Source organism: Dermacentor albipictus, chromosome 7 (genome assembly GCF_038994185.2).
Source record: "Dermacentor albipictus isolate Rhodes 1998 colony chromosome 7, USDA_Dalb.pri_finalv2, whole genome shotgun sequence".
In the NCBI taxonomy this organism is placed as follows: domain Eukaryota; kingdom Metazoa; phylum Arthropoda; class Arachnida; order Ixodida; family Ixodidae; genus Dermacentor; species Dermacentor albipictus.
In genome coordinates, this window is record NC_091827.1 from 111892094 (window position 1) to 111918401 (window position 26308).

The window sequence follows — 26308 nt, forward strand, 5'->3', positions numbered from 1 at the left end:
TCTCCACCCAATCTGCGTCGACTTCAAGTACATTGAAAGAATTTCTAGAAAAGCTCTCGTGGAAACACCGCATCTTTCAATAAAAGCCGACTCTTGCACTTGTTCTTTAATGCACTCATTTACGGAATTTCGCAACCCGTGATGCGGCAAGGAATAATACAGGTCTTCGATATCCATACTAAAATCTGTACAATCACCACGATTTTCCTCTCCTAAATACTGAACTAGTGCCTGAGAATTACGCAGGCAAAAGGGGTCTGAAAAAGCTAATGAAGCTAAGCAGTTCTGTAGGTAACTAGCGACACAGACCTGCCACGTTCCTTTCTCTGACACTATAGCACGAAAACGAATTTCTTGCTTATGGGTCTTTGCCGAGAAAAACAGTTCTAAGGTGAGAGATTTTGTTTTCTTGACATTAGAGACAACCCTATCAAGATTATGTCTTGACAGGAGGTCAACCGCACGTTGCTTAACTGCTGAACTGGCTGCAAATTCTTTACTATTGCTCTAATCGCTTTTCTGAAAACATGTCATCTGGCATAATTACGAAATAACCTTCCTTGTCCGATATTACTGGGCTAAGTTTATGCTCCACAAGGTAATCACCTACCGGTCGGACAGGGTCAGACTTCTTAAAATGAGAATTTGATTGTTTAATGCTCGCAACGCAATCTGAAATACAGCGCGAGCGTTCGTCTTCCGGGACGAGCCTGGTTATGCAGCGCGGTATGCTTAAAACGTCAACGGGTTTTACGTTAGGCTTAAAACAGTGCTTTGGCCCTAAGGCAAGGGTTTTGCTATGGGTATCACTTACGATGGTGTCTCCAAGAACCAGCACGCTATTTGACGGTGAATTACTAGAAAGGTGTTTCCTCTTACTTTGTTGAAGCTCCGGAAGTTTCATAACCCACAGGAAGTCCGCGTGTTTCACGGGTAACCTATTCCAATCGGCGCAGGGGCAGTTCCAATGGCATCCGTCTCCCAGGGCCGCGCAACGGACCTTTAGACGCTCCTGATAAAACCTAACTTGGCGCAATGATTCAGCGGAAAGAATAGCTCCAATCTTTCTTGCATGCCCTGTTGATGGTTGAAGGAAGTCGCACATCATTTGAACTTCCAATGGGATGACACGATTACGATTAAACCACGACACCGTTCCAGCGCGGAACATACATATCGCACTTAAGGAAGCTAACGAAGCAGGATTGTGCAGATAAGTAGGGGAACAAGGAAAAAGGCTTAGAGCAGGTTATCCTAGTGTAGAAGTGGCCACTGTGGCTGAGCGCCTAAAGAAGTCGGTTTTGAGGGGGACGGACGTGATTACAGAAAGCAGTAATAGCAAAAAAAAGGAGTAGTGGCTATTCCGTACATTCATTCAGTGTCGCATAGGCTTAAAAAAGTTGCAAGCAGATATGATTTTAATGTTGTTTTCACTGCTCCCAATGAGCTAGGTAAGATATGCGCTGCCATGCAGAGGAAAACGTAGCAGGTAAAAGACAAAAAAGAGATATTTGTCCAGTGAAGCACAATAAGAACAACAGGTTTACTGACTGTCGTATGGGTGTGGTTTATAAAATTCCCCTTAGCTGTGGCCAGTTCTACGTAGGGAAAACGGGGTGGTGTATCAATCAGAGGCTAATGGAACATAAAAGGTCGTTAACCGGTGGATCGCCTCCTAATCTTTCCCTACATTGCCAAGATTGTAACTGCACGCCAGAGTTAGATGAATGCGCGATATTGTACAGGGATAAAAATGAATATACGCGTCTTGTGGTAGAGGCATGGCATATATATAACGGTGGAAGTGCGTGCGTGAGTCAGCCTTCGATTACATAATATGAGGAAAAGATTAAGTGCCTCAACAGTTATCTCTCACGTAGACCGACACATGTACCCGACTGACACGGGGTGATACCATTGATCAGCTTGCGCAGATGAGTTTTGTGTCTTCTTCCTTTTTTCGCCTCAGTGCTCCCTTCAGGTGATAGTCGGCGTTCGTGTTGTCCACTTCTCTACTCTTGTGTACTGTCTGCACGCCTCACCTCTTTTTTGCATGCAGAAGTAACTGTACAGAGCAGTACAGAGCAATACCATAGTGTCCAACAACGTGGGCCAGCAGTTTTTCCCATAATCCACGTTTCCTGGTTGGTTTCCAGAGCAACACTATATCACCAGGTTCATAAATTACGTGTCGGCGTCGGCGGTCGCAGCGTGCCTTCGAGCGGTCTTGTGAACCAAGAGTGCGTAAAGAAGCAAGTCGTCGGGCTTCTTCAGCAAGACAGACATTCTCTGATATACAAAGATTATCGTGGCTGGAAAATGGGAAGATAGTGTCTAGTGTATAACGAGGCGGACGAGGGTAAAGAAGAAAGAAGGGACTGTAGCTCGTAACTTCATGCTTTGAGGTGTTAAATGCGTGCGTAATGAAATGTAGCACGCTGTCCCAGTTCTTATGATCTGATGCGACATACAATGACAGGATGTTAGTAAGAGCGCTGTTCGTGCGTTCTGTAAGGCCATGTAAGATGGAGACATGGAGACTCCCCGAGACCACCCGAAGATATCGTCGGCCTGTAGTAGAATAGCTTTTGTAAAGAACCCCATCACGAACGCAGAAACGAGTGGATGGTGCTGATTGCCTTGCAGTAATTAGCAGTGGTTCTACATTTCTGTCTTTTTGTTGCTTGACTTTGAAAGTATTTATATCAGCAAATGCCGGCTCCAGTGATGCGATATAGCCGTCGAAGTTGTCTGCGTCGCAGTTCGTCGTTGAAAGCGGCAGGCGCGAGAGGCAGTCAGCGTCGGCGTGTCGGCGGCCGCATTTATAAGAAACGGTAAATTTTATTCCTGTAAACGGAGTGTCCAATGCGCAAGCCGGTCCAACGGATGACGGAGATTAACCAGCCAGCAGAGAGTATGATGGTCTGTCACCACCGTGAAGGGGCGCCCGTACAGGTACGACCGGAAGCGCTGTACTGCGAAAATAACTGCAAGACATTCTTGCTCTGTAACGGTGTAGTTACACTCGGACTTACTTAAAGGACGACTCGCATAGGCGACGGCGTGTTCTTTGGTGTCGACGCGTTTAATAAGGACAGCGCCGATGCCAATACCGCTAGCGTCCGTATGAAGTTCTGTGGGAGCCGCATGGTCGAAGTGTCGGAGAGTGGGATGAGACGTCAGACGAGACTTCAGCTCACGAAAACTAGCTTCACATTCAGGGGTCCATTCAAAGGGACAGCCCTTCTGGAGGAGGCATGTCAGCGGATACGCGATGTTGGCAAATCCACGAATAAACCGGTGGAAGTACGACCAATTCCTTAGGAAACTGCGTAGCTCTTTCACATGGCGAGGTTGCTTGACGGCTTCCACCGTAGCAGTCTTCGGTGGATCAGGTCGTATACCGTCCTTATTCGCAAGGTGTCCCACAACGAGTGTTTGGCGCTCTCCAAAATGACAGTTCTTCCAGTTGAGCACTCAACCCGCTTTGTCCAAGCAAGCACTCTACCACAAGATCGAGACGTGCGTTGTGCTCACTGAACGTGCGCCCGAAAATCACTACGTCATCTAGATAGCACATGCATACTTCCCACTTCAAACCACGCAGGATGTTGTCCATGGAGCACTCGAAAGTTGCAGGCGCATTACAGAGTCCGAACGGCACCACATTAAATTCAAAAAGGGCATCTGGTGTTACAAATGCCGTTTTCTCCTCGTCTGCCTTGTGCATAGGAATCTGCCAGTACCCCGACCTTAAGTCAACAGACGAAAAGTAAGACGCTGAAGAGAGGCAGTCGAGAGCATCATCAGTACGCGGAAGAGGATATACGTCCTTTTTAGTGATGGTGTTGAGGCGGCGGTAGTCAACACAAGATAGCCATGTACCATCTTTCTTTCTAACCAGAATCACTGGCGCTGGCCACGGACTACAAGATCCTTGGATTACATTCTTATTCAGCATTTCGTGGACTTGGTCATTGATCACCTTGCGTTCCGATGGTGAGACTCTATATGGTTTTTGTCGCAGTGGTTGGGCAGATCCACTATCTATGCGATGGTGTATACGCGAAGGAGGCAACAGTGGTGGTCCCTCTCGCTGGAAGAAGTCAAACAGTCGGGCATCTTTTAGCAGAATATTCGCCACTTCGTGACGCTGCTTAGTGCTGAGTGACTTGTTTACCATAGTCGGAAATGGGGAGTGCGCCGCAGGACCGACAATAACGAAATGGCGCTCATCCGCAGAATCAAGGGCCTCTGTAAGAATGGCGAGCGATAGCACTTGATCTTCATGGCAGCCGGCAAGTTTCAGACCCTGTGGTAGTATTGCAGGTTCACTCGAACAGTTTATGGCCCATAAGTTGGTGCGTCCCTGAACAACTGACAGCGTGCAATACGGTATCATTACATTCCTCTTGATGCAACTCAGATGAACGGTCTCCACGGTAGCGTCAAACGTTCCGTCGGTGGTGAGGAAACAGGCGACTGAAACAAACATTGTGGATAACGGAGGCACAACTGTATCCTGGGATACACAAAGCACACTTTCACGATACGGTGGGCCTTCAATAAACGCAGCAGAAAAGCTCGTACCTACACTGATTTCACCCGTTTTGCAGTCGACGGTGGCACCACAGTTTCAAAAAAATCAAGGCCCAGGATTACGTCATGCGTAGAATGAGGTAGAACAGCGAACTCCGCGTTAAATATTTAACCACCCAAGGTATCGTCTACATTACACACGCCCACAGGATACAACAACTCCCCACTCACACCGCGAAACGTATTGGCACGGTTCAAGCGAAACATCCCCTTTCGTCCCAGGAGCGTTTGAACGCAAGACTCATCACTGAAACGGTTGCTCCCGTGTCCTCTAAGGCCATGGATGAAACCTCGTCAATTATTGCAAACACCTTATTCTTAAACATACAAATTGTTGGAGGCATCTCTGTCGACATCGAAGATTGTCCAGCGACCTCACCTCCAACGGCCGCGCTGGCTAGTTTTCCGGAGATGGCGACAGGTATCAATGCCACGGAGAGGGCGATCGGCTGACACCAGGAGCGGGTGGTGGTGTCAAGCTGCGATCGGATGCTCGAGAATGGTTCCGCAGCGGCTCCGGGTGAGGCAAGCTTCCTATGTATGTGTGCGAGGACGAATACGTTTCGCCCAGAGGAGCGCAGTACCGCCTAGACATCGTCGATCGGTCGAACCTCGGTGGGTGGCGGCGATTGCAGAACCTTGCAATGTGACCCAAGTCGCCACAGCTAAAACACACAGGTAAACGACGATCGATGAACTGCCCTTCAAAGCGCTCAGCCGTGGGAAGTCGTGTAGAAGAGCGAAGCGGCTGAGCCTGCTGCACTGGAGGAACGGTCGGTCTGCGTGCAAACCTGCTGGGGCGAAGGTATTCTGCAGGTCGGTGTTCCGGCGTAAATATGTCCTCACGTGGCCATGGAGCAGCTCTGTGGTTGGCGTCTGTGACACATACCACCGGTTGCCAGGAAGCGCAGGGTGCGGCAGGCGCTACGTGTTGCGGGTAATAAGCATCAGGTTGTCGTATGACGTCGCGCGTAAGTTCCTGGTGCCCCAGCAGTTCTTTACGCACGATCTCCCATATAGTAGACGAAAGATAGGCGGACGGGCTCTCATCGACGCTTGCAACGGTTGTCACATTTGCCAGGCGTCCAAATTTTGGCACAATGCGACGTGTTTTTGACGTCTCAAACGTATGGCAATGACGCACGACATCTCATACGGAATGAACGTGTTCCCGGCTTATGAGGAAATTGTACACATCTTCTGCAATTCCTTTGAGGAGATGTGCGACTCAGTCTTCCTCGGACCTGCGAATTTACGATTTTGCAGGGCTTGAGGATTTCCTCTATGTATATAGTGCACGTTTCTCCAGGAGCTTGAGCTCTTTGAGCAAGTGTTCTGTCGGCGCGTTTCTGTTTGGCGTGGGTGTAGCCAAAACACTTCTTAATTTCTTCGACAAAGTGCTCCCACGTTGTTAGGGAGTCTACGTGGTTTTCATAGCACATCAGCGCTGTCTCACTCAGAAAGACTGCGACATATTCAACCTGAGTGACAGAATCCGAACGCTTGTAGCGGCTCACCCTTGCGTAGTGCGTCAGCCACTCGTCGACGTCTTCGCCCACTTTTCCCGCGAACGAGCATGGTTCCGTGTAGTGCTTCAAAGGTCCAACTGGTGCTAACCCTTGAGAAGGTGAAACTAGAGCTGGCATTTGTCCACCTCCATCCTGAGCCATGGGAAAGGTCTTCGGCAAGAGACCGCCAAGACGACGGCTCCGCGAAGTTTTAGATGTTGCGACTCCGTGGTGCGTTCTGTCTTACCCTGCACCTCTACCACTCTGTTACTCCCACAAAATGCGTTACCTAGAAGCCGGGTAGAGTTAGATGCGATGACCTTGACCAACTGAGCGCCTGTCGAGATTCAGCCAGCCAGCCACACGTCATCTTTCTCGTTCACCACTCTTCGGTGCCCCCGCATACTGTTCGTTGATGCGTAAACCAACTATGCATGTAAGAGCATCACAATATATACATATATATACAAATAACATATATACATTAAAACATATAAATATATAAACAAAACTAAATTATAAAATAACCGTTCCGCCTCTGTTGGCGGTCCGTAATATTGGAATTGATGTTAACATATTTCTTAGTAAATATTGTTAAGTAATGGTGAAGATGAATGAGTACTGTAAGATGTCTTATTTAAACAGCGAAATTATCACATTTAGTTGTATCAAGAAATAGGAGGACAAACAATTAACAATGATCTCAGTAAGTACAGTCGTTGGTTACAGAGAGTATTCTACTGGTAATAGAAGGCCACAGCTCTCAGGGGCACATTTATACATTCGAGAATGTAAAACAGTATTCAAGACACGCATGCTTTATAATTTCACACCACTGTATTTACAGAATGGGCAACAACTTTCAAAACAAGTGAAAGTGCAATGCAAGTGCCGATTCTAAAGAAGACAAGCTCGACGAACCTGTATGTTCAAATCACTTTGTGATTAAAATTTGGGTATATTTAACCAATCTGTCTCATTACCACGTTATTGCTAGCTTTTCTATTGTATTTTACGCGCAGTTACTATGATGCCCATAGAGCCTTCTTCCCCGTCCTGCAAGGATGGTGACACGCATTTTATTCCTCCTACCCTCTTCAGCTGGGGCGACCAAACGCAGATCGACATACTGCGGCCCTACCCGGCAACGATAACAATCAAGCATTTGGGCGACAGCTTCGTTTTGACGCGGCGACCATTTCGCGTGCAAAATCGCTCAGGGCAATAATAATTATGGAGTTTCAAGTGTGACAGGTTTGCGGCCAGCTCTCATGTGTTGCATTCGCGTGCTGCGGAACGCTTTCTCGATGTTCTGGTTCCTTCTGCGTGAACTTTACGGCACGTCAATTCATACAAAACTATCAAAGAACTGCTGTGTAGCCTTTGCGTTCAGCGATAAGTACAGTATGCAGTAATGTTTCTTGCCTGCCGAAGTGACACGCCTCATTAGTTCCGGCACCTATGTGTGTTGTAAACTATTTCGACAGTGGCGACTTTTTTTACTCTACGCACAGCAGCCTGTCGAGTAATTTCCAATGCGGATTCCAAATTCGTGTAGCTATTATCGGTTTCAGTAAGAACAAAAACAACAAAATCACAATGCGTTTATATAAAAATATCAGAATTAATAATTCTCAGGGGGCTGATGTGAAAGGTGACAGCTTGAGACACCTGATTAGGCCCCTAGGATTATGCGCCATTTGTGCACCGGCCGATAAAAAATACGAAGAACTTGTACACTAAAAGTGTTGCAGAAGACTGATTTCAGCACCAAACAAGGCAATATAGGGTTTGCATTAAGGTATACATTTACATGAAAGTTACGCAATAAATTCGTTCAACAAAGAGTTTGACATGGTGATGAACGAAAGGGGGGGGGGCACATAATGTGTGAAAAAAAAAGAAAAATACGAGCATTTGATAATAAGGACCATTTACAATAAAGGAACCGCAACGGATTGTATTAATCATACAAAGAAGCAGTGTGTGGATGGCGTAATGTATTTCTTTATACGTATACACATATGTGCATTCATAACATTATACAGTACACATTATACATACAAACACGAATGACAACTAGTTTTACTCACATGTCTCGAAGCAGCAGTCGAACAGAGTTAAATTAGCACTGCTGGCTAATGCTGTAGCCTAAGACCACAGGCGTGCACACGAGCAGGAGGAATGTAACATTCTATGGGATCTCCCGCGTGCAAGCATGGGTGTTAAGGGTACGGCGTGTTCTGTGGCAAATCACTTAAAAGAAGTGTCCCTGCAGTTTTCGACATCGTGGATCATTACTCGTAAAATATGCAGCGCACCACTACGTGCCACTATGGTACTGTCAAAAATGACGACGTGGACACGCCCAGCACTCTGACGGTGTGCGATCAGTGGAATCGGCTGAATGAGGCATCCACGTGATTGAGCGGGTTTGGCTAAAAATATAATTTGTGGACACCAGGCACCAGCGTCTCTCTGGTTTTTCTTTACCCTCAAGTTGGCGATTCCGGACAACGCCTCCTCCAGAAAGATGCCTGCGGCGTCGCTCGCTTACCCATTGTAGCCGTCGCGCCTTGATTTGCGGTCAGTTGTCAAGAGATGGCGCCACTTACGTGCCTCTCTCCGCCAAGCTATATTCTAGGCACTATAGCCAAGGGGACTGGGGCGGTGTGGTGTCGCAGCACGAGACGGTCATTTGCGGAATCGCCAGTTCACGGGATTGGCCAGTCGTTTCAGCGGGTGCAAGAGAGAAAATCTGGGGGCGTTTGCGCCTTAAATTTCTCCCTTTACCTAGGTACCACGGAGGAGCAGTTTCTTTGCTCGTTCTGTCCCTAGGCGTGCCTTGGCGTGGCGGCATTTTGCCATGTGTCGGCTGGCGATCCGTGCGTCGTGTACAAGTTTTCCTCGTGCGTCTCCTTGGGCGTTGCTGGCACAGTGCACTGGCGCGAACGATTGTTGTCGTTTGGTCAGTGGTCTCCCGTGAAGGCGAGTATGATATGGCGTTGCCCTGTCACTACCAGTGTCACACGTATACTTCTGATCGCGATCGGCACCGATCCGGATCGAAATTCTCGACTGTGATTGGGTCTCTCGCTCATTTTGTCCAAAGGAGGCAATCACGACCGCGAAATTCGATCAGGATCGGGCGTGATCGCGATCAGCGGTGAGCCAGAACACAAGATACACACACAGCGCACACTGTCAACAATTTCATTGCGAAAGCATTGCGACCTTTGAAGATTAGAGCATGGCACTAGTCACTTGATAGATATAGCATATATTACATATATAGCAAAATATATAGCATCTTTACAGTTTGCCCTGTGTGCGCGTTTTCGTTCCTTGCTTGTGCCTCTGTCACACTGGTATCTTACCTGCCTCGCGAATTTTTCCATGCGTCGAACGCTTCGAGAGGGCTCAGTTGCGCGTTATTCAATTGCCATAATTTAAACTTTAAAATACTACTAACTTGTAGCGTGGGGTCCTTTTTTTCACGTTTCTGTGTCTTCGTCCGCTTCCGCTGCTGCCTTAGTATGTCAAACGGCAAACTTCTGACTGCTGTTGCAGAAGTCTTGGCGTCACAAGTTGGCGGCTGGACGTAATAATATTTATTTTAAGTCCAGCACGCTTAGGCCTCCGCCACTCCAATCTACGGACTATCCTGCTTCCAGCTTTGATCTCCCCACTACCCCTTGGGTGCCCTGGGGATCCTGCGCCGCCTGCTTTATTATAACCTCAGGTCCTCTCCTGAGGCCTCCGGTTGCATGTGCCCTCCTGGAGCAGTGCTTGTAAAAAATCCAATCTATCGTCGCGACTTAAAAAGCGACCTGCGACTTATACAACACCAGTCAGAACCTTGCCTGTCGAACCAAGTCATTCTCACCTAATTATTTAAATGATTAAGCGACTTCTGTAGGTGTCGGTCAATGTCATATTAGGCGACTGGTGAATTTGTTCTCTTTACTGGACGGATCCTGCATCTCGGCATGTATTTTGTAGCTGTGTATTCGTATAGATGTAGGAGCTCGGTGGGAGATCTATCAGTGCAGGCAGCATGTGCTAACACCATGTGGCAGATACTGCTTGATGATTTCTAGTATATCATACCCGCGCGCAGCTATCGTGTGCGCCACAGCCCTTATAAGTTATTTGGCTCAGCCATAAGTTCCAGCTTTGCTCCGACACCACTTAAGTGCTGGTTTCCCATGTCTGTCTGTCCACCCAGTTCTTTAAGCTGACAATGGCCGCTGTCATATTAATTTTCATTTTTCGTTGCCAGGATCGTGATCCCCAACTTCACATTGCATTAGTACAAATAATAAGAAAACTTTGACCACTATTGTCACCACTTTGATTAAAGTTCAGGTCCTTGCAATAATGTGCATTTCACTGTTCAGTGAAAAAGCGCTGAACAGACTTGAGTGCCCGACTATAGACATCCTACACCTAAGTTCTCTCTCTCTCTCTTTCACTCCCCATTCCCCTCCCCACATGTAGGGTAGCAAACTGGACTCAGTCTGGTTAACCTCCCTGCCTTTCCGTCTTCCCTTCTCTCTCTCTCTCACTGTTCAGCTACCCCAGCACTAGCTATTAAGCACTTTTGCTCCATTCTATATCTATCATGAAAAACTAGCATCAACATACATAATTACGGACACTATGATTCAATTATGCACTCAGCATCTCTGTAAACTTGCAACATTCACCCTCTCACGCATAAAGCGCACTCTCAAGGGCCATCATAAAACAATATCTATACATTTCTCTTCTTGGTAGTTCTTTGAAAGTATATTTTTTTCACTAGAAGGTTGGTAACAATGAGCACCTCACAGTCATGGGCTACCAGTTTGGTGCAATGTCCCACTCATTATAAAAATCTTATACTAGATGGATCGTCATTTGAAGAAAACCAATTCTTTAACAAATGGTCCATTCTGCGTTATGGTTCTACCTACCTGTCTTCTACAAGCAATGCATTCACATATCTAAGAACTGTATATAATGATAGTGATGAAGCAGTGCATCTGAAATAACCTTTGACATCATCACAGGAACTTGGAAACAGGTACCACATAGTGATAACTTCGATAATCATTAATCATGTCTTATACATGGCTGGACATGTTTTCGTTCGCTTCTGGCCTTCCTTGGGTCACATGATATTTTCTGTACCTCACAATGAGACCTTGAAGCATAGGCATCTAAGGCTTTCACCTTAAAATGGAAGAATGCAAAATTGATTGCTTCAGTGTTGCTTCCCCTGAAAATGAACTACTTGTACTTTGTTTAATTTATTCACTTGAGAAATGCACATATAATACCATCCATGTTAACATAGCAGCATAGGCGGAGACTATGTGGGGGGCTCAGGGGCCCGAGCCCCCTCCGGAGATTTCCCGGGGGAGGGGGGGGCTGAGCCCCCCACCCTAGGCGAAGCCGAAGCCTCCCTTCCCCCCCCCCCCCCACACACACACCTAAAGTGCCAATACCAGTGCTTTGTCACCCACATCATTTGAGGTTTCTTTTCACTTTCCTCGACTTTTTCCCTTGAAATTTTACTGAGGCTAATAGCTTACTGCATCCTTGTTGGCGCAGACTTGAACGGCTTTTAATTAATATTTTCGATTATTTCTGCAAAAAAGAATGTTAAATTATGCGGTTTTATTTGCCGAAACCACGATCTCATTGTGAGGCACCGCATAGTGGGGGACTCCGGAAACTTGGACCACGGGGGGCTCTTTAACATGTACCTAAATCTAAGTACATTGGTGTTTTCACATTTCGCCCCCATCGAAATGCGGCCGTCGTGGCCGGGATTAGATGTGGCGATATCGAGCTTAGCAGCCATATTATCTCGAGCTTAACACGAGATAACATGGCTGTTAAGCTCGAGATCTGGCGATCTCGAGCTTAACACCATAGCCACAAAGCAACCACGGCGGGTCACTTTATTTCTTCAAATCCTGACAATAGGGGGACACGGCCATCAGAAGCACTCGGGGTGGCTGCCTTATCCATACTTTCTCACTTCAACATTATTTTAAATTTCCACTGTAAACACCATGCACATATGCAATATATTTAAATATACACACAGGACAAAGTTTATAATATTTTTGAAAGAGATGGAGGCAGCCAATCAAGAATTATTTATAACGGTATGGATAGCCTATGTCTAGAGAATGAATATGTTGTTGTATGCTCACGACGCTTCAAATTGTTTTGCGTGCTTTTTTGATCATGAATGAAACCTATAAACTTCACTGACCCCGTCAGCAGACTCTTTTATCAACGGCGTATGAAATGCACGTGAATGTTGTGTGTCTCGGTGTTGCTTCTTTTTACAGTAAGTAATGTCAACGACTCATGAAAAAAAGAACATTTCTAATAACTTACAACATTTATTACGGATGGTAACATCATCACTTACATGCAAACGTAAATATATACAGAGTGTCCCAATTAATTATAATGCACCAAGATTTAAAAAGAGAGCAATGCGTTACTCGAAGAAAACCTAGCGAATATTGTTTACAGTACATTGCAGTAGCTGCTAGTAATTTTTTCGTTACAGATTTAATTTGATCATTTAATTAATTATCTAAGTCGACATGTACTATCCTAATTATCAAATTATAAATGAGGCATCTAAAGCCACAGCCAAGGGACATCTAACTGCGATATTTTCAGCGACGTACTAATTGCGTACTAATTTTTTATGATAGATAAATAAACCCTGTGAAATATGGAGAATACCACATGACTGTGCTCCCACTCGCATCATAAAGCAGCGCCCTCGAACATGCTCCCTCTGAGTAGTCCAGGATGCAATAAAGGAAATAAAGAAAAACATTGTGATCGACCTAATGCCTCATCTGCCGCATCCCTGCTGAAGTAACACGTCTCGTTTGGTGTTACCTGGAAAAAAGTTGTGATAGCTGTTGTTTTAGCGTAGATAAAGTGCACGGATTTTTTTTTTTTTTTTGCTACAGAACCTGTCACCACAAAAGTGAATTGACGTCAGTGCAAAGATTTAAAGGTACGTTTTGTTCCATCCCATTTGCCATGTGTTTCTCTAATGAGCACCCAGTAAGCATGATCCTCGCCTTGCCATCTGCAAATGGCAACAAGAGGAAGACTGCAAATATGTATATCACTAATGGAAGTGTGGCGGTAGACCAAATGCATCGACTATCATCAGAAGTTGTGAAAACCTGAGACAAACCGGCAGCTTCAACAAACCGGCTGAGGACTCCACGTTTGAGTCCTAGCCTACGCAGGGATGTTCTAGCATTTATGGCCTCAAATCCTCATGCTAGCATGCGGAACGTGGCCGCCCAGGTACCAATTTCCAAGTCAGTTTGGAGAATTCTAAATGACAGCCTTTCACCCGTCCCACCTTAACCAGCAACAATGCTTGGAAGATAGGGACCCGTAGAATCGTTTAAATTTCTCGCAAAAGCCCATGAGTCATCATACCTTTTGAGCAACATCATGTGCACAGATGAAGCCAATTTTCGCCGAAACGCCTAGGTACATTTGCATAATGCGCACTAGTGGAGGGACTCCAATGCATGCTGTGTGAAGTGCAATAGGCACCAGTACCAGTAGTTGCCCAAATTGTGATTCAGAATTTATGCTGGTGCTATAATCGGTCCCATCTTCTTTGATCACATACTCACTGGACAGTGTTACATCAACAAAATCCTTGAAGGAGTGGTGGATGAGTTTCTCTGTGAAGTCCCGCTGTCACCTCTTCCGCTTCTGTGGTATCAGCAAGATAGGGCACCCGCACACAGCAGCAGCAGTTAAGTTTTTGCTGATTGTTCTTTTCTCCTTGAAGTCGACCAAAGTCTCTTCAAGGTGTTTATCGGCGTTGATGAAGCAGGAGGCAGGTTGGAGGTAACAAAACTTGAAGATATATTGCAACGGAAATATTTACACAGTCAAATACAGAGTTAGCAAAAGAACACTGATGCAAAACACATAGGTAAACAGCGCCTTACTCTTCTACTTTCTCTTAAGTTAGAGCCTAGGACAACTGTCACTACATACGACCAACCGAGTCTCACTGTTCTACCACTAAGTGGTTACGGCCCAGACTAGCGTTGCATCGTACGGAGTCTTACTGTTCTATCAGGTTTAGTGATTACAGCCTAGACTGAGGAACAAGCACCTCGTCTCGGTTGTTATAGGGGAAAGAGACAAAGAAAAAGGGCGGCAGGGTCGTTAGCCCATCCCACGGAAGCAATTGCCAATGAGAGTTGACAGTTTCTTAAGCCACGACCCAAAGGGATGGGCTTACTCTCATAAGTGAGTCTATTGGAAAACTACCCTGTTTTCCCTCTTCCCACATCTTCTTCTCCCCCTCCTATTTCCACGTGGTCAGTGACGGCCTCGTCAAACACGCCAGGCCTGCATGATTTATTGAGGCCATCTCGCACCTCAGCGGCGTTTCTAGCCAGCAAGGGTGGCTCGGGCGCTGGTGTCCCAACACCGCGTACCGTAGTCCCCCCCTCAAGGTTTTTCCTGGTAGAAAACTAATTACCGCTGGCGGCATCCGGACTCGGGTGCTCTTCAAACGACGCCGCGCCCCTCTCTACGGCGCGCACTGCATGCTGTAACACGACACAAAGCGGGCTCTCCCCAGCGCTCAAAACAAGATGCACGTGGCTGCCGTCCGAATGCGTAGGGGGGTGAACCCCCCGCTCCGTACGCGCCAGACGTGGTCAACCTTGCTGGCAGCTGCGTCTCTAATTAGCAGGGGACTCAAGAGCCGGCGCCACAACGTCGCGTATACAACCTTTGTCCGCTCGAGCTTTGTCCGCGTGGCCCTATTATGACCATCGGCGGAATGTCAACAAAGCCCGCGTAAAAGCATTTTCTCCGAGTCCGTTTTCCTCTGCGCCGCGCCCCCCGCGGCGGCGCGCGCCTCGGCTCGTCACCCAACACCACGCGGGCCGTCCGACCCCTCAACCACAGAAACGATTGCCGCCTGAGGCGCTGGGGGGTGGACGCTTCGCCATTCACAAAACGCATTGGCAACTCGCGGCACTGCAAAAGTATATACAAAACAATCATGCAGCCCTACGCCGTCAATTCTGCCTGTTCGACGATGAGCGGCCTAACACGTTCCCCCTAAAGAGTATACTGGGCTGATTTTCGCTCAGTGATACGATAAATCACTGCCGCGATTACGTAATGAACATTCTAATCACACCCTAGCCTAATTACATCACAACAACAAACACTTTCAAATAACAAAGCAAGAAGAGAGTAAAAAGAAATACACAGTACATGTCATCAAACTATTAAGCACACGATTGCAGTTCCAAACTGTAAGAGCACTCTAGTGTCTCTGGGTCTTGAATCGGCACTCACAAAGTCCGCAATATACAGCGCCAAGTGAGCAGGAACATTCACGCCCATCCAGTTGGCATGGCAGTATAGTATTACGCTGGCTTCCATGAGCTGTTGTGAAGCCTGGACAAAGCATCCGCGTTACCATTACTGACACCCTTCCGATGTCGCACTGACACGTGATATCGCTGTAAAGCCAGCGCCCATCTTGTCAATTTTGCCCCGTGTGGAGTCGAAGTTGTAAGGTACGACAATGGATTGTGGTCGGAAACAACGTTTATCTCGGCACCAAAAAGCCAGTAGTCAAACTTCTTTAAGGCCCATATAATAGCAAACGCTTCCCTCTCAATTGTCGACCATCGCGTCTGAGTCGGCGTGAAGCGGTGGCTGGCAAAGGCAATAGGCCCCTCCTTTCCCTCGGCTGTCATTTGCGCCAAACAAGCGCCCGCCGCCGTAGCTGACGCGTCTGTGAAAAGCCAGTAGGGCTCAGATGGGTCTGGAGTGCTGAGCGCCACGGCCTCGCACAGGGACTGTTTCAGTGTCTTAAACGCCGTCTGAGCTTCCTCTGACCAGGGTATGCTATTGGGTACCCCCTTCTTTGTTAACCGCGTGAGCGGGCTCGCCACCTCTGCACATTCTCGGACGCACTCGCGATAGTAGCCGCACAGTCCTAGCAGGCTGCGTAGCTCCTTTTTAGTGCGTGGTGTCGCCACATTCTTAATTGCAGCTATTTTCTCTTCGTGTTCTGGGGTTGAGAATCTTGGTGCGCAACCTAATTTCTCGAGCATCGACTGTGTGAGCTGTGATTTGAAATTAGTGCCCTGGTCGGAACAGATCATTTCCGGAACGCCAGTGCGACTGAAAATTTCAATCAACGCGTCGCAAGTCGCCTTAGCTGTCAAAGAGCGCAGTGGGACAACCTCTGGCCACTCTGTGCACATGTTCACCAAGCATAGCGCGTACCTATGACCTTTCGCTGACGGTCTGTCTAAGGGTCCAATGATGTCTGCATTGACAATTTGAAAAGGGTGATTTGGCCTAGTGGGAGGAGTTATAGATACTCTGTCCGTGCGACGCCTGTCAGAGCGAATTTGACAATCATGGCATGAACGACAATGCTCTAATACCTCCTTCTCCATGCCAGGCCAAAAAAAATTACACCTAATACGCACTTTAGTTTTCCTTGGCCCTAGGTGCCCTCCGCATAGTGACTCATGAGCTAAACGCATCACCTCACTGCGCTTGTCTTTGGGAACGACTAGTTGTCTCACTCGGGTGCCTACTATTGAGTCCCAGTGGTGTAAGAGTCCATCAGAGACGAACATGCCGGATTTCCCACTCCGAGCATCTTCCCAACCTTTCTTTAAGGTAGCGTCAGCTAGCTGCAATCTGCGGAACTCTTCTCTCTGGCTTATTGACGCATCCCTCTCTTCATCAATTAGCTCAACTTCTCCAGAAACACCTTCCTCCTCCAAAGTAACATTGCAGGCTACTGCCTCGGCTTTCTCATTTGATCGCTCTATCCTCTGAGCAGGCTCGGCCGGTGCTACAATGGATTCCAGAGAGCTGCTGGCCTTGAATAAATGTTCCCAATCTTCCTTGGTCAACAAACAATCCGTGCCCTCGACGAGCTCATTAGTCAACGCGCAGAGTAGGTCAATGTTCTGGGGCTCCGCCGCCATTTGCGGGCTATTTAACTTTACCGGCAACGTTGCTAGCTTTGCCTCGATAGTTTTACCAAATGCAGACACCAATCTTATTGTGCCTGATGGCTCCACGATACTTTTCGGAAGGAGACTCTCGCGTATGACAGTTATTTCACTTCCCGTATCTAGAATCGCATCTGTGGATACGTTTCCGCATGAGATAGGGATCAACTGCAGGTTAGTCATGCCTTCGCCTTTGTGTTTCAAGGCCTCTACCTTTGCAGTGAGGACTCCATTCGGTATCTCACTTCCCGTCTCGTGGGCTATCGACACCCTTTGTGCCCTCTGCCTTGGCTCGATAGCCTTCTTTGGCTGATTTTCCTTGTCACTAGACATCGGGCAATCCTTAGCGAAATGGCCTGAGCTGTGACATACGTGGCACCTGAGGGCGCTTTTCGCTACGCGCGTCTGCTTTTGCCCCATCTCTGCCACTGATGACTTTGAGGCGTATCCTTTGCCTTTGGCTTGTTCCAAAGTTTGTAGTACTTTGGCAATCTCAGGTGGCTTAAGCCATCCCTCGCCTTCTCGTAGCATCACGTATTCAAGACCCTCTATACTAAGGCCCGCTTTTATACGATCCGCAACCATGAGTTCTGCCATCACTTCTACAGTGTCGGCTTCTCTTACTTGAAGGTAGTAGGAGAAATACGTTTTCACTCGCGACGCGAACTGTGACCACGTTTCCTCCTTCCGCTTCACTGCTCTCTCAAACCTTTGCAGATACTCTGCTGGAGAAAGCTTCAGTTCCATCAGCACTGCCTGTTTAACTGACTCGTAATCTGTACTCTCTTCCTGGTTGAGGTTACGCAGTAGGTAGCGAACGCGCTCAGTTAGAGCTGGCATGACTAAATGCACGCGACTCTCATACGGTACCCCGTAAGTAGCAAAAAGTCTTTCTACCTCCTCAAACCATAAGGGTACATCCGCGTCACACGGCAGGCGGAACCCTTTCAGCACTTTTGCGCATTGCTCGACGGAGTCAAAGCCCATTCGCCTCCGATCGCCCCGCTCCGACTCAGCGCTGGACGATGCGCCATTGAGACGTTCAGCATTCGTCCTTGCCTGCAACAGCCTTTCGTACTCAATCTGAAGCTGTATACAGGTAGTCTGAGCATTGAGCCTTTGAATTTCAAGCTCAAGCGTTCTTGTATCATTCGGAATTTGCAAAGGCTGAGATGCCTGCTGCGAAAATTCCTGGCTCTGACTGGGTTCTCTCATTTCATTTGACTTATCGGAATTTAGCCTATCGTCATTTGATAACTCCCGATTCCGATCCATTTCCGCCACCGTCGCACCCTCAACTCCATTAGACTCCATTGTCTCTGCGCCCCTGCGTGTCCTCACCATTTGCTCTACACATCAACTGCCATGCCAACTTGAGAAAGACGCAAGAAATCCTGCTCACCCTTTGCTGAATGCACTGTCGTTTTCGGATCTCCTCCACGGTGCCGGGCTTGGCTGCTGTGGAATCTTCTCAAAGGTGCAGGAGGTGCTCGTTGGATGACTTGATCCCTTCACCACTGGTCCAGGATTCGATGTTGTAGAGCTCGCCGATCCTGCCGACTGCGCCAGTTAAGTTTTTGCTGATTGTTCTTTTCTCCTTGAAGTCGACCAAAGTCTCTTCAAGGTGTTTATCGGCGTTGATGAAGCAGGAGGCAGGTTGGAGGTAACAAAACTTGAAGATATATTGCAACGGAAATATTTACACAGTCAAATACAGAGTTAGCAAAAGAACACTGATGCAAAACACATAGGTAAACAGCGCCTTACTCTTCTACTTTCTCTTAAGTTAGAGCCTAGGACAACTGTCACTACATACGACCAACCGAGTCTCACTGTTCTACCACTAAGTGGTTACGGCCCAGACTAGCGTTGCATCGTACGGAGTCTTACTGTTCTATCAGGTTTAGTGATTACAGCCTAGACTGAGGAACAAGCACCTCGTCTCGGTTGTTATAGGGGAAAGAGACAAAGAAAAAGGGCGGCAGGGTCGTTAGCCCATCCCACGGAAGCAATTGCCAATGAGAGTTGACAGTTTCTTAAGCCACGACCCAAAGGGATGGGCTTACTCTCATAAGTGAGTCTATTGGAAAACTACCCTGTTTTCCCTCTTCCCACATCTTCTTCTCCCCCTCCTATTTCCACGTGGTCAGTGACGGCCTCGTCAAACACGCCAGGCCTGCATGATTTATTGAGGCCATCTCGCACCTCAGCGGCGTTTCTAGCCAGCAAGGGTGGCTCGGGCGCTGGTGTCCCAACACCGCGTACCGTAGTCCCCCCCTCAAGGTTTTTCCTGGTAGAAAACTAATTACCGCTGGCGGCATCCGGACTCGGGTGCTCTTCAAACGACGCCGCGCCCCTCTCTACGGCGCGCACTGCATGCTGTAACACGACACAAAGCGGGCTCTCCCCAGCGCTCAAAACAAGATGCACGTGGCTGCCGTCCGAATGCGTAGGGGGGTGAACCCCCCGCTCCGTACGCGCCAGACGTGGTCAACCTTGCTGGCAGCTGCGTCTCTAATTAGCAGGGGACTCAAGAGCCGGCGCCACAACGTCGCGTATACAACCTTTGTCCGCTCGAGCTTTGTCCGCGTGGCCCTATTATGACCATCGGCGGAATGTCAACAAAGCCCGCGTAAAAGCATTTTCTCCGAGTCCGTTTTCCTCTGCGCCGCGCCCCCCGCGGCGGCGCGCGCCTCGGCTCGTCACCCAACACCACGCGGGCCGTCCGACCCCTCAACCACAGAAACGATTGCCGCCTGAGGCGCTGGGGGGTGGACGCTTCGCCATTCACAAAACGCATTGGCAACTCGCGGCACTGCAAAAGTATATACAAAACAATCATGCAGCCCTACGCCGTCAATTCTGCCTGTTCGACGATGAGCGGCCTAACAGCAGCCAAGCACGAAACTGGCTGGATGCGACTTTCAATGCGCAATAGATTGGAAGGCACAGGCCTGTGAATTGGCCCGCTAGGTCATGTGACCTCTCTCCACTCGATTTCTTTCTTTGGGGTTATTTATGTGAATGATCTTGCTTACGTAATTGAGATAGAGTCAGATTAGTTCAAGGCAAGGATAACGGATGTCTGCCGTAGAACTCCGGCGTCGGTCATCAAGAAAGCCACTGAAGATGTTTCATATTTAAAACAGCACCAAAAAACACGGACAAGGAAGGACACAGAACGAGCGCTGACTGCCGACAACACCTTTATTGAAGTGTGCACAAATATATACAATTCGCAATGGGCATAAAGAGAGTAAAAGAAGAAAGGGAAGGCGAGTCATTGTCGTTCAACTCCTGCTGCGCATGCGTCAATAACATCAAACTTGAGCAAGGTTAGTGACATGTTAGTCGCACATTCAGCCACACAAACTATAAACAAAAATACTAGTGACCTATTTCACTAAGTGCCCCTTAATTCATAGAATAAGGGTTCTCTCTTCTTTAACATGTCCAGCCTGCTCAATTGTTAGCGGCGGTGTGGTGTACAATCTTTACAACGAAGTGACCAGTATTACGAACGATTTTGGAGGTCCCAGGCACTTTCTTATGTCTTTGACTGTACATGTCAATGCCCATGTATCTGTAACCCTGAAGGTCCAAGCCAAGTAGGTACACTTGCTAAGTTTCTGTTACTGAGTAAGATGCATGCTAATCCCATTTTTTTTTAAGACTTGCATGCCAAAGAACCAGCAATAAGTGCAACATTTTTGCTCAAAGTATAGATCAGAAGACACTTCTTGAAGCAAACCAGCTTGGTGCCTTTGTACAAATGCTGCTTAGTCACTAAAAGTCGTACCATAACATGTTTGAGGAAAATCGATTAGAACATTGATGCTTTAATGCAGTGCTGCTGTCGTGCTTAACACCGCACTGTAAGTCAATTAGAACACAGTATTTTCTCATTCCAGTTACAGTGGAATCTTGCTAATCCCAGTGGTTCTGAGGCACCACAATGCATTATTGCTGTAAAAATTTTGCAAAGCCTTTGCCAGTAGGCATTGAGCTGTCATGCTCATTTCAATATGCCTTTGTCTTCTTCACAACCTTGTGTTATACTGTGAGATGTGGATCCTTCAAATATTACAGGAACTTGCATGGCTTGTGTACAGGATACAACATTTCTTGGGAGTGTTCTCAGCCTAGGTTGTGAAAGACTGCTTTAAACTCATGGGGACAACTGAGAGTGACAAGAGGCATTATTTTGTTGAGGTAAGCAATCCTTAAGCTAAACCAAGAGCTAGTATGCATGATTGGAACTGAACTTTCATATTGAGTGAGCAATCCTCTAGCAGCACTGGCACGATGCTTAGATCTCTGTGCTTCATGCAGTTCTTTTTCTTTGCCTTGTTGTTGCCACAGTGTTTCACTTTCCTGCATTCTTGTCATTGACTCTTGCTAAGCTTGTGCAATTTTTCCTCCATGCAAGCATGGACTGATTTATCTTCTGTTTGGGAAACAGTCATAGTTTGTCCAGTGACCCACTGGGCTATGTGAATAATGTACACAATGATACCATTTCAGACTTTTCAATCATCATGATGTCGATGGCACTGTCTACAAAAATCACCACTGGATTGCCCCTCTTCAGCGGGCAAGGCAGCAGCAGCACCAATAGGTGTGGTACCATGATAATGCTTACTGCATATGTTCTGACCATCCCTTCATTGCTTCATAGCTTCATTGCCCACATAGTCGGTGCCTTAATTTTATTCCTACATATGCCCAGGCGGTGCCCCAATCCTGTAGCCCTCTGGTGAGTGGGGATATTGAGATGAACCATCGCCCTATTAGACCAACTAAATGTACACAGGATAAAAATTGTAATCTTTGTCCCCCACTTGATTAATGGCTAATGTCATGACCATTGTAGGGTTGATAGCTCAGATATGTTGAAATAATTTTTGCTCTTCAAAATGAGAAAACACATGACATTGCTGAACTGTGGCTGTTCGTCAACTCTTGATATTAAACAATAAAAAATCTTACCGCCCTCAAATAGTTTAAGCGCGGTTTACAAGCTGGAACATACATTCAACAAACTTTCTCCTCAAGACTTAATAACCGCTTCTCAGAATTACAATATTGAAAATTGTTCATGGCAGAACAGCTCTTTTTGCATCATTTTGTGGAGTCTTGATAACAGCAATCCCTTGCTATTGAAAGTTGTAACATTCTTTTCATTAACAGTGAAGTTCGAATTCTTTCAAGTCCTTTTAAATAAAAAAAAATATAGGAGGCTTGGGACATATTGTGATATAGGGCCTATGCAGGCATTTTTAAACTACTGGAATAACAAGTTAACATTCACGAATGCTTGTACTGAGAAAAAGGTACTGAGTTCGATTTATCTAAGCAGTGGTTCATACACACCTCTAACACCACCCCAGGAGGAGCCAAACACTGCCAAACTTTTTCCAATATACCCCCCCCCCCTCCCCCTCCTTACTTTCTCCCGCACGCAAGAGGTATTTGCCAAATGCCAGTTAGGTCAGAAGAGACAAAATAGAAAGGTGTCTTTTTGCACCTCTTGTTCATCGAGCAATGTTTAAGAAAAAATGAGGACATACAAGGCACTGTTTCCAAGTAAATTTTTTATCCAAGAAAACCAATATACAGTAAACTACCACTTGAACGTCACTTGAACAAATTATTCAGCTGTACGAACTTTTTTATATCCCCCATCGAAACGCCATTCAACCCAATGCAAATGCCTTTCAGTTTAACAAAATTCAGTACAGTGGCATTTCACTTCTGTGAACATATTCTGCTACATCATCATCATCATCATAATTTTTATTTTCACCACTGGATACAAGGTGAAAAAGGGAGAGCCGGAAAAAAAGCCGAATTCTCTTCGGCTTGACAAAGTTCCGGTCTCCCAGACAGGCACGGAAGCAGCTGGTGTAGCAATACAATTACGGATAAAGTGTGGATATAAGAGTTTTTAAGCGCAAATACATATAGAAATTTTCATGTTATTACATGGAAACTAGTTGTAATACAGTTGTGTCAAATGACTCCCAGTATACAATTATAATCTGTTATCTTGCATATTATTATTTAACACAGGCTCAGTTGCATATATCATAGTGGACTTGGAAGCACCAAACGAGCGCGGATGCTGATCAAATTTTTTCTGATCGCACAGATCGTGCTGTCGAGGACCGGATTCGTCGACGCAGGGTCTGAGCATGCGCTGCATCAGGCCTATCTACTGCTACCTCTGGCTGTCTGCCCTGCTGGCTTCATCGGACGAAACAAGTCGCAGGAAGCTGTACCACGTGCACTGCACTGGGACCACCTGACCAGCACGGTGACGTCGACAGAGACACCATGGCACCCGGATAAAAGCAGCAGCCTTTTCGACGTTACCTTCAGTGGACTTGGAAGCACTGAACGAGTACGGATGCTGATCGAATTTTTTCTGATCGCACAGGTTAGTGACCAGCATTTAGTCTCTTCAACTAGAGACAATGACGTAACGTTAATGGTGCTCCAAAGTCCACAATGCTGTGTTGCTATTTTGCAAGATTGTTTTAATGTTGTCTGCTTAATGTTACTAACATTCGGAGACGTTGAACAAAATCCAGGTCCTGACTCTCATTCAGATGAATGTTCGCAGCGGGAACTAATGAAACGCATTCTAAGAGAACAAAAGGAAACGAACAAAACACTGAAACAACTGTCTACAAATATCAAGCACGTGGAGACAATAGTTGCAGATTTGCAAGAAAGAATGACAGTTATTGAGAATGAAAGGGGATTATGGAAAGAATGCGAAGACAAGATAGTACACTGCGAGGAATCTTGTAAATCTACCATGACGCAAGTAGAATTTCTGGCATCGAAGGTCGATGATCTAGAAAATAGAAGTAGGCGAAATAACCTAGTAATTTATGGATTAAGAGAGAGCTCTGCTGAAGATGTTAAAACACTTGAAGAAGAAGTGCGAGACGGTATATTTAGGAAGATCCTAGGAATAGAAGTTAACTCAATAGAACGACTTCACAAAATTGGTACAAAGCAAAGCCAAAGGGCACGCCCCGTTATTATCAGGCTATTCAACTTCGCTGAGAAAAACAAAATATTATCCAGCTGCTTCTAGCTGAAAAACACCCAGATTTCAATATCCGAAGATTTCTCAAAGAAAGTACGCGACACACTTGCTAAATTATGGCATTCTGCAGTAAGTGACAAGGCGAAAGGGGCAAAGGTATCTCTGGCATTTGATAAACTAAAAATAAATGGCAAAACCTTCATATGGAATGAGTGTGAGGACAGAAGAATTGAACTATCTAAAGCGATAACTTCTGCACATGCTGGCTCAGCAGCTCGCGATTGCACGTGACAACAATGTACGAAATGTATCAGAGTGTTATCACTGAATGCGCGCAGCGTAGTCAATAACTTCAGCCTACCTGAAAGCATAGTTGCAGCCCATCACCCACACGTTATAGTCATCACGGAAACCTGGCTTCACGAAAGCGTCCAGGATTCCGAAGTGTTTCCGCCTTATCGGCTCATACGGAAAGACAGAGAATCGCGGGGGGGGAGGTGTTGCTGTCGCAATTAAATCTAACATAAAATTCACAGTTTTAAACAGCATACCTGACCATGAAAGCGTATGGTGTAAACTTACATTTAATGGAAAAAGCATATTTCTGGGTGGCCTATATCGACCTCCGAATGCGCCCCCTGTATACCTAGACATTATGCACAATTACATTGCACAACACACTAATTCACGTTCCAATATTATCATCACAGGTGATTTCAATTTACCAGGAATCAACTGGTCTAATCTTTCGCACAACAGCTGTGACGCAAAAAGTGCTGAATCTCTGTTGTTCATGTCATTTACCTTTTCTTTAGACCAGCTAGTTTCCGAACCAACTAGAATAGCTGGTCCGTCATGTTCTGTGCTTAATCTGATGTTCGTAAGCAGTCTATTTCAAAATAACACATTAAACGTTGAAAATAGCATTTCGGACCATAAAATGATCGTATTCTCCTGTCCAATTTTAGGAAACCGTGAACGCGTTAAGCCATCGATTGCTGTTATCAGGGATTACTCAAGAGCGGATGACAATGCTATCTCAGAATATTTAAACGCCTGCTTTCTGCAGTTTTCATTACTTCATGACGTAAATTAATTATGGTTATGTTTTTAGCATATTGTGCACTTTTGTGAAGAAAACTACATTCCCTCCAGAAAGAAACGAGTGAACAGAGAACATCCTTGGGTATCGCGCGAAGTAATACATTTAAAACGAAAAATTAAGAGGAAGCGCAGAAAGAAAACCACACGTGACCTTCAAGATCTCATACGCTTACTACAATATAAGATCCATATGGCCAAGGAGCGTTTTTTCACTGTTACTCTGCCTTCTTACCTGACGAATAAACCACAAAAATTCTGGCGCTACCTATCGAGGGAGCGGCACACCGTATCGCAGATTACTGTTTCGAACGAGACAGTTGTTCAACCTGACGTCATAGCAAGCAAATTTAATGAATTTTTTCAATCTGTATTTAACAGAACTACCTTTAACGGTCCCTCTCCACAGTATCAGTTCGAGAATCCAATGCCTGAAATAGATATTGACCAACAAGGAATTTTTTTACTCTTACAAAAACTGGATGTAAAGAATCCCTGTGGCTCTGATCTTATATCAAATGCTTTTTTGCAAAAACATGCAGTTTGGACGTCAAAATACTTACACGTAATTTACAGGCAATCTTTGGAAACTTCAGTGATACCTGATGACTGGCGAAGGGCCAAAGTAATACCTGTGCACAAATCTGGCTCTAAACTCGACGTAACTATAGACCTGTTTCATTAACATGTACATCCAGTAAATTGTTCGAACATATTATTTATAAGGCCATAATATTGCACTTAGAGAATAATAACCTACAATACAGCCGGCAACATGGATTCTGTTCAAGTCTAAGTACTATTACTCAGCTGAGTTAACCCATGATGTAGCTACATCAATAAATAACAGAAGCCAAATAGATGCCATTTTCTTAGATATTTCAAAGGCCTTTGATGTTATTCCTCATCCAGATCTTATTACTAAACTAATTGCCATTGGTGTACACGAGAAAACAGTATCGTGGATC

The 26308-nt window shown here is 46.2% G+C and overlaps 2 protein-coding genes across 23 annotated transcripts in view; one reads left to right on the top strand and one right to left on the bottom strand.

Moving 5' to 3' along the window:
• Nucleotides 1–26308, bottom strand: part of LOC135896884 (medium-chain acyl-CoA ligase ACSF2, mitochondrial-like) — a 539079-nt gene that overhangs the window by 509652 nt on the left and 3119 nt on the right. Inside the window, exon 1 of one of the 3 annotated variants that reach the window (XM_070522598.1) lies at nt 8665–8709. The exons of the other annotated variants lie outside the window; for them this stretch is intronic. The gene's annotated coding sequence lies outside the window, so the exon portion shown is untranslated. Of the gene's footprint in view, nt 1–8664; nt 8710–26308 lie in introns of those variants that run through there. 3 annotated transcript variants of the gene reach the window in all.
• The window catches only part of LOC139046763 (uncharacterized), a 57490-nt gene continuing 39989 nt past the window's right edge, over nt 8808–26308 (top strand). For 8 of the 20 annotated variants that reach the window (XR_011507530.1, XR_011507531.1, XR_011507542.1 and 5 more), the window contains exons 1-3: nt 20510–21391; nt 21704–21797; nt 23331–23618. Coding sequence is in view for 6 of the 20 variants with exons in the window: in XM_070522602.1 (XP_070378703.1) it covers nt 23589–23618 (30 nt within the window). In the remaining 14 variants the exon portion in view is untranslated. Of the gene's footprint in view, nt 9096–12095; nt 13150–20509; nt 21392–21703; nt 21798–23330; nt 23619–26308 lie in introns of those variants that run through there. The other 12 variants (XR_011507541.1, XR_011507539.1, XR_011507533.1 and 9 more) reach the window with 8 other exon arrangements.